At 46.9% G+C, this 15,619-nt stretch overlaps 1 protein-coding gene across 1 annotated transcript in view; it reads right to left on the reverse strand.

The window, feature by feature from the left end:
* JAZF1 (JAZF zinc finger 1) overlaps window positions 1-12,585 on the reverse strand; it is a 131,529-nt gene extending 118,944 nt beyond the window's left edge. Inside the window, exon 1 of the mRNA XM_080975083.1 lies at window positions 12,267-12,585. Within this exon, the coding sequence (XP_080831209.1) occupies window positions 12,267-12,381 (115 nt within the window). The 5' untranslated portion in view covers window positions 12,382-12,585. The remainder of the gene's footprint in view (window positions 1-12,266) is intronic.
* Between the last annotated feature and the right edge of the window lie 3,034 nt (window positions 12,586-15,619).

A 15,619-nucleotide genomic window follows, 5' to 3' on the forward strand; every position in this document is an offset into this window, starting at 1 on the left:
AGTCGGGCCGCTTCTGGAGCAGTTCCAGGTACCACACGTAAGTACTGTAAAAATCTAGTGATGCAACTCTACAATTCTATGATTCTACGAAAAACAAATCAAATGGCAATAGGTTCAGGGAAGCAAAATGGAAGGTGGTCAGGGGTAAGGAAAACAAGTCCTATCAGAAAAGTTTGAAGGACCTGGGTTTGCTTAGCCTGGAGAAGAGAAGAGTGAGGAGCTGGGAGGGCATAATGCTACTCTTCAAGCACTGGAAGAGCTATCACACAGAAGGAAAAGACTTGCTTTTTGATGCACAAAAGGGCAGGACTAGATCTAATGGGCTTAATTTACATGAGTTTTGCCTTTCGTTGAGCACAAGGAGAAGCTTATTAGCAGTAAAAGTGATTCAACGCTGGAACCAGTGCTTTTTTTCCAGGGGGTACATAGTACCGGCACTGTTATGTACTGAAGTTCTCACCCTGGGCCAGCAGGGGGATACTGTAGATAGTTATGCAAATAAGGGATCGAAAGTGACGTTCAGTGATTGGATAGTTTTAGAAAATTGTTACAGTTACGTTGTACTGGAGCTCTATATAAGCAGGCTGACTGAGCCCTTCAGTTCAGTTCTGTTCTGGCCTGTGAATAAACAAGAGCTGTTTGAAGAATTGCTGTGTCGTCTGATATGTTCACCCACAACTTAACAGGCACCTCTTTTTGTTGTTGTTAAAAAGCGTGGCACTTACTCTAACAACTTCATGGTGATTACCGACACCTATTTTTCTAGAAAAAAACACTGAATGGAGCCATTTATGCAAGGGAAGGTGAGCTCTCCCTTCCTGGATGCCTTTAAGCAAAGATTTGATGACCATCTGTTGGGGATGTTGTAGGACCAGATGGGTCACAAGGCCCTCTCCAACTCTGCAATGAGAATTCTAGGTTGGGAGAAGCAAGCACACAAAGTCTAAAATATTCAGGCACGTGTACATGTACAATTCCATAAACTTTTGAGAAATCCTAATAACCTCATCCCAACATTGCAAGGACTAAAGAAAAAGAAGAAGCTAGAATCAATGGAGATACATCAAGGCAAAGCAAGGATTTATTTGGGGAGGGGCAGGTTTTATTGGTGGGGCAGAATCAAGTTATCTGTGATGCAATTGGTTAGTTAGTTACCGTATTTTTCACTCTATAAGATGCACCAGACCACAAGACGCACCTAGTTTTTGGAGGAGGAAAACAAGAAAAAAAATATTCTGAATCTCAGAAGCCAGAACAGCAAGAGGGATCACTGCATAGTGAAAGCAGCAATCCCTCTTGCTGTTCTGGCTTCTGGGATAGCTGCGAAGCCTGCATTTGCTCCGTAAGATGCACACACATTTCCCCTTACTTTTTAGGAGAGAAAAAGTGAGTCTTATGGAGCAAAAAATATGGTAAGTATTTTTTATTTTTTTACTTGATGGGGGGGATCTGTCTCCCCTGCACCCCCAGCTACATGCATGCTCTAGTAAAGGTAAAAGGTAAAGGACCCCTGGATGGTTAAGTCCAGTTGAATTTGACTATGGGGTGCAGTGCTCACCTCCGCTTTCAGGCCAAGAGAGCCGGCGTTTGTCCACAGACAGCTTTCTGGGTCACGTGGCCAGCAAGACTAAACCACTTCTGGCGCAACGGGACACCATGACGGAAACCAGAGTGCACGGAAACTCTGTTGACCTTCCCGCTGCAGCGGTACCTATTTATCTACTCACACTGGTGTGCTTTCGAACTGCTAGGTTGGCAGGAGCTGGGACAGAGCAACGGGAGCTCACCCCATTGCGGGGATTCAAACCACCAACCTTCTGATCAGCAAGTCCAAGAGGCTCAGTGGTTTAGACCACAGCACCACCCTAACAATGCTCTAGTATGAATTGCAAGCAGTGGCCTCATACCTACTGGGAAAGCCAGGGGTAGAGAAACGAGACCAAATAAATATGTGGAACGGAAAGCAAGATAGCAGGAACATCTACCTGTGAGCCCTTGGAAAGGTCTTGTGCAAAATTGCAGTAGCTTTCCAAAGTATTCTGTGCAGAGGGAAATAACAAGTATTCTTGTTATTTGTGGTGGGAGGAGATGTGGGAATGTGGGAAAGGGAAAAAGAGAACAAAGACATTATGTTTTTAAAATACACCTTTATATTATTGTGCTACTTGCAGAATTAACTGCCCTGAAAGTCTGGCAGGCACAGAAGAAGTGGAGCTACAAAACAACTTAAGTTAAACAAACACATTTTCTGCCCGCAGGCTCTTGAAAAGGTAAACTAAAACTAATTATAACATAGCTGTAATGACAGCTGTATGGACTTTTAACAGTGTAATCCTACATATTTCTATTAAGAAGCATGTGCCATCGTTTTCAAGACGGCTTTCTCCCATGCAAATATTTATCGGGCTGAAGCTGAAGTAACCTCCTTTGCAAAACAGAATGCTTACGGCTCAAGGTCTATCTAAAGCTGAAATAATATTTCTAGTATGGCAATTGTGAGAAGAAAAAAGGATTGCCGTGTTTCATCGGAAAGCACAACACATTCTGACAATAGAGAACAGAAAAGAGCTGTTGGCAAAAGGTCAGAGATGTTAATGGAGATGAGAGACAAGTTCCAGGAATTGGTGGTGGTTGTTTTGGTCTGATCAAGATTCAGAAGGATTAAGTTAGCAAAGACTGGAAACCTGCTCCTGCAAATTTAGCACACAGTATCAATGCATCAGAGTATGTGGATCAGAGTATATACATGGAGTATGTGGATCATGCATACCACTGCCCTCTACTGTGTGTAATCAAAATAGCAATGATTCTATTTATTAGAAAGAGCCAACAACTGTATTTATTCGAAAATTTTGCAAAGCGACATTTTGCTTGAGCTAAAATAGCAAAGGGACCACTATTGCAAGCATTATAAAAGGACAAAGGCAATCAAATTCATTTCTTTTAAAAGTGGATCAAGAATGAAAAGACAAAAAAACTTGGGAGTGGGAAGAGAAAGGTGTACTTACCCTGCAGAAATCATTAAGAGAGAAAGACTATATCTCAAACTATTTTCCTTAAGTTCTGTTTGTACTGTACATAGTTATCTCCTGACTGCAAATGGGACCCCTGTCATTATGAAAAAAAGATGTTCATTCTGCTTGGAACTCTTCCAAAGAAAACCATCTAGAACGATTTATCTCTGTGCACAATGACTGCAACGGATCTGCTATTGGTATCGATAGGAATTGAGCCAACATTAATATGCCAATAGGACAAGTGATTATTTGTTTAACAGAATTTGCATACCACTTAATTGTAAAAAAGAAATCCAAGTGTTTTACATAAAACAACCAAAAAGCAATACAGCTCAATGTCAATGGGCAGGGAGTTCCACTGTGTAGGTGTACCTGTTGTTGTTGTTTAGTCGTTTAGTCGTGTCCGACTCTTTGTGACCCCATGGACCAGAGCACACCAGGCACTCCTGTCTTCCACTGCCTCCCGCAGTTTGGTCAGACTCATGTTTGTAGCTTCAAGAACACTGTCCAACCATCTCATCCTCTGCCGTCCCCTTCTCCTTGTGCCCTCAATCTTTCCCAACATCAGGGTCTTTTCCAGGGAGTCTTCTCTTCTCATGAAGTGGCCAAAGTATTGGAGCCTCAGCTTCACGATCTGTCCGTCCAGTGAGCACTCAGGGCTGATTTCATTAAGAATGGATACGTTTGATCTTCTTGCAGTCCATGGGACTCTCAAGAGTCTCCTCCAGCACCATAATTCAAAAGCATCAATTCTTCAGCGATCAGCCTTCTTAATGGTCCAGCTCTCACTTCTATACATCACTACTGGGAAAACCATGGCTTTAACTATACGGACCTTTGTTGGCAAGGTGATGTCTCTGCTTTTTAAGATGCTGTCCAGGTTTGCCATCTCCTTTCTCCCAAGGAGCAGGCGTCTTTTAATTTCGTGACTGCTGTCACCATCTGCAGTGATCATGGAGCTCAAGAAAGTAAAATCTCTCACTGCCTCCATTTCTTCCCCTTCCAGTTGCCAGGAGGTGATGGGCCCAGTGGCCATGATCTTCATTTTTTTGATGTTGAGCTTCAGACCATATTTTGCACTCTCCTCTTTCACCCTCATTAAAAGGTTCTTTAATTCCTCCTCACTTTCTGCCATCAAAGTTGTGTCATCTGCATATCTGAGATTGTTGATATTTCTTCCGGCAATCTTAATTCCGGCTAGGGATTCATCCAGCCCAGCCTTTCGCATGATGAATTCTGCATATAAGTTAAATAAGCAGGGAGACAATATACAGCCTTGTCGTACTCCTTTCCCAATTTTGAACCAATCAGTTGTTCCATATCCAGTTCTAACTGTAGCTTCTTGTCCCACATAGAGATTTCTCTATGTGTAGGTGTTACCATGCAAAAAAAGACTGATTTCTTACAAGTGCAGAACAACCATCACGTGCCACATGTAGATGTTCTGGTTCTGCTGATCTCAGTGGGCAAATATACGTAAGGCAATATTTCTAGAAAACTGGTCCCAACCTGCTAAGGGCTTTATATACCAAAAGAATCATTCATCTATATGATTTTCTGCGCCTGAACTAGCTTCTTGTTAAGACTGATTAATTGCTTAGATCGTCAAACAATATTTGTATTATTCACGCAGTTTCAAAAAAGAAACAACAGAACCACTCTCACAAATATTTTCAGGTTAAGTTACAACACAACATGATTAAAAGAGTACTATTATGGATTGAGTGTGTGTGTGTGTGTGTGTGTGTGTGTGTGTCCACTATGGGTTAAGAAGTGTCTTGAGTGGAATGTGAAATTAAATCAGTGAAAATAATATATAAGGGTGAACGTTGCCTCAAAATAACACAATGAGTCATCTCCATACTTCAAGCCAGGGTTCGCCAACATGGTGCCCACAAGCACTAGTTCACTTGCCAGTACCTCTTATTTAGCTCATGAAAAGTGAAAGTAAATAAATCCAAAATGCTCAAGGGACTGTTTCCTCTTCTTGCTCAGTTTCCACTGTCTCAGACTGTCCAACACTGAGCATGTCCCCTTAAGCATGGCCATGTTTCATTAGATGCAAGGAGCAGATACCCACCTTCCATTCTGAATACAGAGGTGCAATGAGCTCATCTCTGTTAACAAACATGGCAGTGGCAGGAGGAGGTGCCATTCCTCTGCGTTGATGAAGGGGCTGATTGGGGAGTGTGACACACATCTGCACAATGTGGCGGTCGTGCGTCTTTTTAGAAGTGGTGACCATTTTCTATTATGCTTCACACACACACACACACACACACACACACCCCATGTCAGCAGTTCCTCAAAATCCCAAAAGTGCCCACTGGCTCAGAAAGGTTGAGGACCCCTGCTATAAGGTGTAGGACTTACTGCCCATCCGATTTCTCATTAGACTTGTGGAATGTGATTCAGCTGACTCACTTCTAACAACGGGACTGCAGCTGTGACCCTATAATTAATAAATACGTATGTACACATTCATCTCTCTCTTTTATCACTCTCACTTCACCCAACATTCTGTCCAAACCTGCCCACAACTTAACCTCTCATGTGCACTGAGCATGTGCAGAAGCACCCTTATGTCTAACACAGGCCACAAAAGTACATTTTAAATAAAATCAACAAAAGCACTTGCTAGATCAGGGGTCAGCAAACTTTTTGAGCAGGGGGCTGGTCCACTGTCCCTCAAACCATGTGGGGGGCCAGACTATATTGGGGAGGGGGAATGAATGAATTCCTATGCCCCACAAATAACCCAGAGATGCATTTTAAATAAAAGAGCACATTCTACTCATGTAAAAACACACTGATTCCCGGACTGTCTGTGGGCCGGATTTAGAAAGCAATTGGGCCGGATCCGGCCCCCGGGCCTTAGTTTGCCTACCCATGTGCTAGAATGATTTCCTTGACTTAACATAACAAACCGTTTCCCCAAAAATGTTGGACAAATGGAGAAATCATCCCAGGAAAACCACCCCAGCAAAACCTATGGAATAAAAATATACAGTACCTGCCGTCATGCCAGCATTTCTCACCAAGCATTCAAAACAAGCCGTTTCTTATCCTTTCTACCGCAAATTTGGCATGGACCATCCTCAAGACTAGCCCTCTTACGACGACAAGCTTCAGTTTGTTGAACCATTTTCTATCTATACAAAGCAGAATCCTCCTCCACCCACAATTTATCATTATAATGGCATAATGCAATTCAGCCAACTCGCCCTGAACATAGGGTCATAACTGGCTTATACCTAATCTAATAAAATCCTGGATTTAAAGTACGCCATTTATTTTCAGCCCTGTTCCTTCCCCCTACCTGCATCTTACAATGAATACAGGTCAACACGGTACCAGGGCTTTATGGACTTGGGTTGTATTGGGAGACCTTAGTTGCTTTCAGTAGTCTATACTCTGTTGTAGATTTCCTTAGTAGGCATCAAATCTCTCCAGAGCTTTAAAGGCACTACATTTTTTTTCTGATTAGTTGGCAAATGAATAATTGAAGAAGCAAATGGTTGAAATCACTTAAGATGCTTTTAGGCATCACGCTGCCAATATGGGACAAATTGACACAAGCCCTGATGTGGCTTCCCATGTGTATTGTAGTTCTCCCTTCTGTGGTGATCCTTCTTCCACTGTAATACATTGCACCGGTTTTTGAAGACATTAACTTTTCTATGTGATTTTGATGAAAAACAGAGAAATTGGTTCTCTCTCTCTTTTTCCTTTATGCATTCCATTTCACCCAGAGAAAACATCCCCATTTTTTTTAATGGTTCTAGAGAGCACTTTAGAAATACAAGGACTTTTGCGATTTTGAGTCCTGTACAAACAGGACAAGAATCTTTCAAGAACCAAAGCATCTGCTCATTTATAATTATATGCATAATAAACTTAATATTTGCCCACTTCTAGCCTGCCTTCTCTACTTCTAGGTAACTTCTGCACCTGCACACCAGCTAAAGTATCACTCCTCAAAATCCTCTGTTCAGTTATGCTTGGACTACTGCAACGCGCTCTATGTGGGGCTGCTGTTGAAGGTGACCCGGAAACTACAACTAATCCAGAATGCGGCAGCAAGACTGGTGACTCAGAGTGGCCGCCGAGACCATATAATGCTGGTCCTGAAAGACCTACATTGGCTCCCAGTACATTTCTGACCACAATTCAAAGTGTTGGTGCTGGCTTTTAAAGCCCTAAAAGGCCTCGGCCCAGTACACCTGAAGGAGCATCTCCACCCCCATCATTCAGCCTGGACACTTGAGGTCCAGTGCTGAGGGCCTTCTGGTGGTTCCCTCCCTGTGAGAAGTGAGGTTACAGGGAACCAGGCAGAGGGCCTTCTTGGTAGTGGCACCCGCCCTGTGGAACGCCCTCCCATCAGATGTCAAGGAAATAAACAACTACCTGACTTTTAGAAAACATCTGAAGGCAGCCTTGTTTAGGGAAGTTTTTAATGTTTTATATTTTATCATGTTTTTCATATTCTGCTGGGAGCCACCCAGAGTGGCTCGGAAAACCCAGCGCCCAGCAAGATGGGCAGGGTATAAGTAATAAATTGTTGTTGTTGTTGTTGTTAAGATCTGGTGGTTTCCCATAGTTGAAAACATCTCCTTGGACTTTTATCCATCAAGAATGTGATAGTCAGGCCAAATTCAAGCTGTTATCATTGTTATGGAAAGCCCTTAACAGCATGGGACCAGTTTACTAACCCCATATATGCTCACTCAACAACAGTGATCCATGAAATTGGCATTTATTAAACAAACAAACAAACAAACCGCCCTATACCTGGAGGTCTCAGGGAGGTTCACAAAACAAGATCAACGTATAAAACCACAATATATATATAATCAAAATAAAAACAGCAACCCAGTAACACCTGCCCCCCAAAGGAACAACATTTTAAAAGGGAATAGGATGTCAATCAAATCAACCAAAGGCCTGTTTAAAAAGGAATGTTTTTGCTTGGTACCTAAAGGTGCATAATGAAGGCACCAGGTGAACATCTCTGGGAAGAGCATTCCACAGATGGGGAGCCACTGCAGAGAAGGCCCTTTCTCGTGTTGCCATCCTTCAGACCTCATGAGGAGGCAGCACATGAAGAAGAGCCTCTGAAGATGATCTCAGAGTCTGGGTAGGTTTATATGGAAAGAGGCGGTCTTCGACGTACTGCGATCCTGAGCCGTTTAAGGCTTTATGGGTCAAAACAAGCACTTTGAATTGGGCCCGGAAACTAACTGGTAGCCAGTGCAGTCAGACCAGGATCGGTGTAATATGCTCAAACCATCTTGCTCCAGTGAGCAACCTGGCCGCTGAATTCTGCACTTTTACAAGTGCCACATAATGTTTGTTCCACGTTTTTAATGAGCCAATTTTTTAATGTGGCCACTCCTATACCCTGGAACTCCCTGCCCATTGACAGGCAGCAGGGGCAGACTTTGGTCTTTCAAATTATCAGTGGGCAACCTGTGTAAGGCCAAAATTTGGCACACACACCCAACTTCTGTTCTGCTCAATTCTCTGTGTCATAGTTGTGATGCCCTGCATGTAAATCCCTTTCAGGTGCCTCATAGGAAGTGATTCATAAAAAAAGATGTGACAGCATCACATTAGTTAAGCCTTAATATGAACTCTCTCTCAGTCTCATGTCTGATAGGCAAGGATGCACCAGATCTAAGCTTACAATATGTTGAGGAGAACCTGATGCTGCAATCAGATGTTTGCTCCCCAAACATTATGATGCCAAGTTACACTGAGCAAAGCCATAGTTTTCACAAGAAGCCATAGTTTTCACAAGAAGATTGATCATGAAAGATAACCTTTGACTTAATCCTGAGAGAAGCTTAAATCTACTTTTACTGCAGCCTAAGGTTGTAATTATGAGCAGTGGATGAATTCTACCATGATGAGAGGATGCCATGATAGAGTGGTCATGTTTAATGAGAAGGAATTTAAAACAGAACCATCAAACTGAATTGGAGGCAAACTCAGCCCTCCAGATGTTTTGGGACTACAACTCCCATCATCCCTGACCACTGGTCCAGTTAGCTAGGGAAGATGGGAGCTGTAGTCCCAAAACATCTGGAGGGCCGAGTGTGCCTATGTCTGCTGTAATGCATAAGATGATTTCTCAAAAGTAAAACATGGTAGCAATGCAGGAGATGCAAGAGGTTGAAGTCAGAATAAAGTTAGCTTCTCCTTGCTGCTAATCTGGTAGGGGAAGCAAACATATATTCTGGCAAGGACAACCCTAACCGATGGATGCTTGCATTCCTAACTCAACAATTCATTGCTAGATGAATTATGAATTCTCCAACTCAGGGTCATTGACTTGTGGGAGGGACACATCCTTTCTTTGAAGAAGTTCTCACTTTGCTACAGCAAAGCAATCAGATTTTCTCTTAAGGGCCTATGGCCTGAAAATAATTATAAGCCTACCCAAATGTATTCTGTTGATAATACAGGAAGCATGAGTATTCACTGGGTATCACATGAATGGCACTGATTCAACTTGCTGGCCATTTTTGAGTCAAATTTTATTGTATAGTAAAACATATAGCCTTACAATGGATCATAGACAGCCAGACAGATTCACAATACCAATACATCAATATAACACATTAGATTATTGGCAACTCCTATGCTGCCCCGGGAATGCGCACCAAATCACTGCATTAAAGGTGTAACATTTATGCACTGGACTGTAAAAGGGTGAGGGAGTGAAAGAAAACCAGTGGAGGTGGCAAAAAGCAGCAGTAGAAATTTCAGGAGGAGATGTAGGCTGGTACCAGTGTCTAGCAGCCCCCCTGCCAGGTCATAGGCCTTAACAAGTGTCAAATGGTGCTGGTTCCTGATATCATGTGAATACCACCAACTCTGAAACAAAATGTAACATATACTGTAATAACTACTATAGCTGTGTTGGGAATGTTACACATTGCTGTAGGCCTTAAACTTATGCTATTCCCAACTGCTTATAGAGGAAAATCTTCTGAAATCAATAGTGCTTCTCCATGATTGCATTCTGGCTTAGAGCAATGCCTCTCCTGGCTTGCATCCTTCCCTTTCCAGCGGGCTTATGCCAGTGACACATTTAGAAAGGGTTTTTTTTAAAAGCGGGCATGTACTTTTAAAAATCAAGAATGAATGGCTTCCTAAAGACTTTTCACTTCATCCTCCCCCTGCCCCACTCCAAGTTAGGGCTTTCCAAGAGTCATAAAACAGAACAGCGTGTTCATCTCTCGCATTACAGAACAGCATGATGTGCCACTTAGTTACATTTTTACTCAACCACCACAGTCCAGACAATCAAAATATGCACAGAGAGAAAGGCAAGGGCTTTTAGGCTCACAGTTCCAGCTCTCTTACTACCAACACTTTATCATCGCACTTGTGTCACTTTTTATTTTTTTTAAATTAAATTGGTTTGCATACTCAGTCTGGATTAATGCATCTTCAGGACAAAGGCAGTATCCTGATCAGTCTGTTTTTACCCCACCTCAAATGAACTGTCAACTACTATCACCCAGTGCAGGCAAATTAGCTATAGGCAATAGTCACGATAGCCTGAGCACCCGAGTCTTTCGCTTACATTTCTGCAACCTTCTTGCAGGGGTGCCAACTTGAAAGAAATATTGGGGGGACCAGGTGAGCTCCACCCCACATAATCAACCACATGATGCGGCACATGGACACCATTTGAATGGCAATGCCCATCAACTGGGGGGAGGCAACTCCCTCAAATATTTTATTGGTGGGGCCAAAGGGACTTCTGCCCCTAGGAGTTTGGGCTCTTATGCCTTCTTGCAAGAAAATCATACTTCCACATTCTTGTTTCATTCACCTGCTGCTGCCATTTACTCCTTGGCTCTCATCTGATTGCTCTCTGACACTCTGAGATTTCCTACTGATCATGTTTAAGCTGTGTGTGAAACGTGGCCTGGAAAACCAAAACCAAACGGAAAGAAAGCAAGCCCAGACCCCAAACGCCCTTTGCAAGGTAAGAGCATTTTGTTCTCCTATCATCCTCCTAGTCAGCGTCCCGTCCTTCCCTGATTCCTTCTGAAGCCAGCCTTGGCACAGGGAGACCCGGCTGCCGCGGGACTTGTTGAAAGCACTTGTTCGACACTCCAGGCAGGGAGGGGAAGCGAAATCCTACAGGTGACGGCGGCCCCGGATCCCAAGGCTGATCGCCACGCGCGATCTCCAGGAGAGGTCCTTGGCGGAGAGGCCCAGCTCGGCTCCCAGTGGAAGCAGCCGGGGAAAAGAGGCGAGGCTCCGCCCGGGCGACGGGGGCTCCTCCCCGCCCGGCGCCCCCTTGACGCAACCACGCCAGCCGGCAAGTCCCCCGGCGGAGACCTCGTCCCTTCCCCTGCGGCAGCCACTTGACCTCCTTCACCAGCAACCCTTCCCCGCTGCCGGGGCCCGTCCCTCCGGCCTGCCTGCCTGCCTGCGTGACGCGCCGCCTCCGCCGCGAGGCGCCTCGGGTGCAGTGAGCGAGGCCGGCCCGGGGTTGGCCCGCCAGAGAGGCAGGGCGAGAAAGCCAGCGAGCGAGCAGCCCGCGCGCGCGCGCCATCCTCCTCCTCCTCGCCTCCACACCTAGCAACAGCGCTGACAGGACGCAGCCGCCGCCGCTGCAGCGGGAGGAGGAGGAAGCGGAATGGCCGCCTCGCCGCCGGCGGCGGCGGCGGCGGCGGCGGCTTCTCCCTCCCTCCCTCCCCACACAGCCCTGACAGCCAGAGCCGGGGCGGAAGCAGCAGGCGGCGTGCTGGACTCGTCCTCCTCCTCCTCCTCCTCCCTCCGGGTCTCTCGGCGCGCCGCGGCTGCCAAGGCAAACTCCGGCGCCTTTGCAACAGCCCCGGGGCTGCACGCGCCACGCCAGCCACCCGGCGGCCGAGTACCTCAGGCACCCAACTCGCCAAGCAGCCGCCGCCGCCGCCCCTCCCCGCACAACACACCCACCCTCGTGCCTGCTGCCGCCCCTCACCCGCCGCCCCTGCCCTCCCATTCATCCCCGGCGGCAGCCTCGCCCGCCAGTCCCCCAGACGCTTCACCCCCCACCCCCCACGCCCCTCCCTCCTTCCCCGCTCGGCACTCCGAGCCGCTCCCGCCCACCCGCCGTTCTAGCGTGGTTGGGGGTCTCTGCCCGCCGCCGCCGCCGCCGCCCCCCGCCCCACGCCCCACGCCCACGCGCCTGCCGGGGTGGGTAGTTGGGGGGGGGGGAGCCCGACCCTCTCGCTCACCCACCGATATGGTTGTCCTCGATGTGCTCGATGAGCTCGGCCAGGGTTGGGAAGGGCAGCCCGCAGCCCCCGAAGCGGCAGGTATTGGAGAAGAAGGAGGCGGCGGCGATGCCTGTCATGGTGTTACATGGAGGTTTTCGCCCCTCTCCGCCCTGCGGTGCCTACTCTGCCAGGGCCGCCGCCGGCGGGAAAGGGAGAAACCGGACAGAGAGGAGAGGAGATGGGGAGAGAGAGAGAGAGAGAGAGAGGGAGGGAGAGAGGGAGGCTGGGGGTTGGGACGAGGAGGAGGTGGCGGCAGCGGCTGCAGCGTCGGGAGCGGCGGAGGGGAGGGACGGGCTGCTGGGTGGGGGGAGATGAGGCAGGCGCAGCTGGGAGGAGGGACCATTGCCGCACTGGAACAGCTGGGCAACCCCTGCCGTCGCCGCCTGACTCCGCAGCGGGAGCCAGAGACCCAGGCCACGCTCGGCGGAGGCGGGCAACCCACACGACTCCTCGGCTCTGCCTGGGGAACCGGAGCGGCGGCGGCGAGGGGGGGGGCGCTGCACAACAGTTGGGGGTGTGTCTTCTCCCCTCTCAACTTCGGAGGATCTACTACGGCAACTTCTGAACGCAGCACAGATACGGCGGCATTGGGGGGGGGGGTGTTTCGAGGGGGTGGGAGAAACCTCGAAGCTGCCCTCTGAAAAATCTGAACCTCGATCGAGTTGGAGCCAAGCCTGGTTTACAGCTTATTGCTGGTGCCTCTTCTCCTAGGCCTGGGCAACCGGCATTTTTAAAAATATAAATAATGGAATATATGCAACTTGCGATGTGTATGTGTGTACGTGTATGAGCATAAGGGAACAGCGGTGCCAACTTGAATAAAATATTTTGGGGGGCAGGCAGGTAAGCCCTGTCCCCCGCATAATCAGATCACATGGTGTGGCGTATGCACACCATTTGAATGGTAGTCTTCTCCCATCTCGACTTTGGAGGATCTGATTCTTCTATGGCATTGACTTTGTGGGGGTGGCCCCCTCAACTATTTTATGGGGGAGCATGAAGGGACCTCAGCCCATCAGAGTTGGCTCCTATGTAAGGGAACAGAAAGATGTAGCAAAGAGTCATGCTGGATTAGATCAGAGGCCCATCTAGACCAGCATCCTGTAGCTCCTTGTGGCAAGGCATATATCTCTGGGAAGCCCACAAGCAGGACTTTCATCATCATCATCATCATCATCATCAGGCCCTTCATAGAATCATAGAACTGTAGAGTTGGAAGGGACCCTGAGGATCATCTAGTCCAACCCCCTGCAATGCAGGAATATGCAGCTGTCCCGTATGGGGATCGAACCTTCAACCATGGCATTCTCAGCACCATGCTCTAACCAAGGAAAAGGGCTTCTGGGCTAGGAGGCCTGCTTGAATCATAGCTCCATGTTACATTTACTTTACATCCACCTGTCTTCAAACAGTCCTCACTGGACCCTTTTGTCTCCTCAGTAGTCCAGTGAGGGAGGTATGGCAAATGACAGTGACTGGCCCAAGGCTAAACTTCGTGGCCAAGTGGCAATTTGAACCTAGGTCTCCCTAGGTCAAGTCACTGCCCCACAGCACATTTGTTGGATAATACGGTTTCCGCTATTCCTCATTTATCCCCTATTCCAGATGTCCTACTATGGTATAATCATCTAGACATTACTGCTCTGGTTTGTGCCTTACAACCCAGTTTTGCCCTTGGATAAGCAGATAATCAACATTCTGTGAGCCATACAGACACCCAGTATATGCATTGGTACAAGCAAGATCTCTTGGCCCTGTTGGTATTGTTGCATGCCACCTCAATCTCTGAGTAGTGAGAGAATCCAGGGGTTCCAGGCATTTACCCAGCATTCCTTTGGAATGAGGCACAGCAGAGACTGTGGTTGATAAATGGTTGATTTACACATATATACAACCCGAGCCTACAATGGAGGGGTTCGCAGCATTAACCCCACAATAGGGCCTTACTTCTCCCATAGGCACAGCCTTGGATTCCAGGGATGGCACTCTTTCTAGCTTGCTGCTTTGCTTCTAGCTTCAGGGTCATGTAACTCAGCTCTCCACTCCTACCTTTTGTCTTTCTAACTAACAGACAATTGAGGCAGGAAGCCGACCCATTTGCCATCTGGCACAGAACCCTTTGTTTCTTTATTGACCCAAACTTAGTGGGCCATTACCAGGCTGGCTTGGCTACTCCAGCAATTGAATATGTTCTAGATCCAGGAATTGGAAGGGGGCCTCAAGCATACAACATACCTACCTCCCCCCCAACCCCCCCACCTCATAACACTGTATCAGAATAAGTTTAGCCATGTCACTGCTACATCTTTGTCTTGTGTTGTGTCTTGCACTGCTTCAGCTGAATTATCCTGAGTCGCTGTTATAGTGCAATATTCCAAGTGACTTTCTTTCATAGTGTTATTTTGTCTTGCAAAGTACAGTGGTACCTCGGGTTACATATGCTTCAGGTTACAGACTCCGCTAACCCAGAAATAGTACGTTGGGTTAAGAACTTTGCTTCAGGATAATAACAGAAATTGTGCTCCGGCAGCGCAGCAGCAGCGGGAGGCCCCATTAGCTAAAGTGGTGCTTCAGGTTAAGAACAGTTTCAGATTAAGAACAGACTTCCAGAACGAATTAAGTACTTAACTCGAGGTACCACTGTATATAACAAGTGATACGGCTCTGGGGAGCTTCCAGATATTATCTACTGCACCTGTTACAACCCATTATCTGGCAGCCACAGTTTGCAACCTGGCACTGAACGCTTGCACAAGCTCTGTGTATTTGCAGCACCTTATCCAGTGGGAAGCCTTCTAAATTCTTAAGGCTACCTGGGCCTTTGTAACTGGAGATGCAAATGCACCCAGGGATACTTCCATATCCCATCATTCAGTGTAAAGTTGCCACTATTGTCTGTTTAGCCCAGGTCGTAGATGCAATAGAACATCTACAGGAGTACTTCCTGCTTTGCTTTGGAACTTTGAGCTTGCAGACCAATGACATGCAACATGGTCTATATGAGATGATGGTGGTATGTATTACAATTAAGAACATAAACAAGAGCCTTGCTGGATCCAGGCCCAATTCCTATCTAGTCCTGTATCCTCTTCTGATAGTGGCCAACCAGATCCCTGTGAGAAGCCTGTAAGTGAGGCCTAAGTGCAACTTGTGCTTTCCAGCAACTTGTAGTCATCGGCATACTGCCTGTGACGGTGGAGGCAGAACACCACCTTTGTGGCTAGTAACCACTGATACAGATAAATCCTGTATGAATTCCTCTAAGTCCCCTTTAAAGCCATTCAGGTTAGTGGCCACCACTGCATCTTGCAGATT

Source organism: Podarcis pityusensis (genome assembly GCF_964106645.2).
Source record: "Podarcis pityusensis genome assembly, chromosome: 12".
Lineage (NCBI taxonomy): Eukaryota > Metazoa > Chordata > Lepidosauria > Squamata > Lacertidae > Podarcis > Podarcis pityusensis.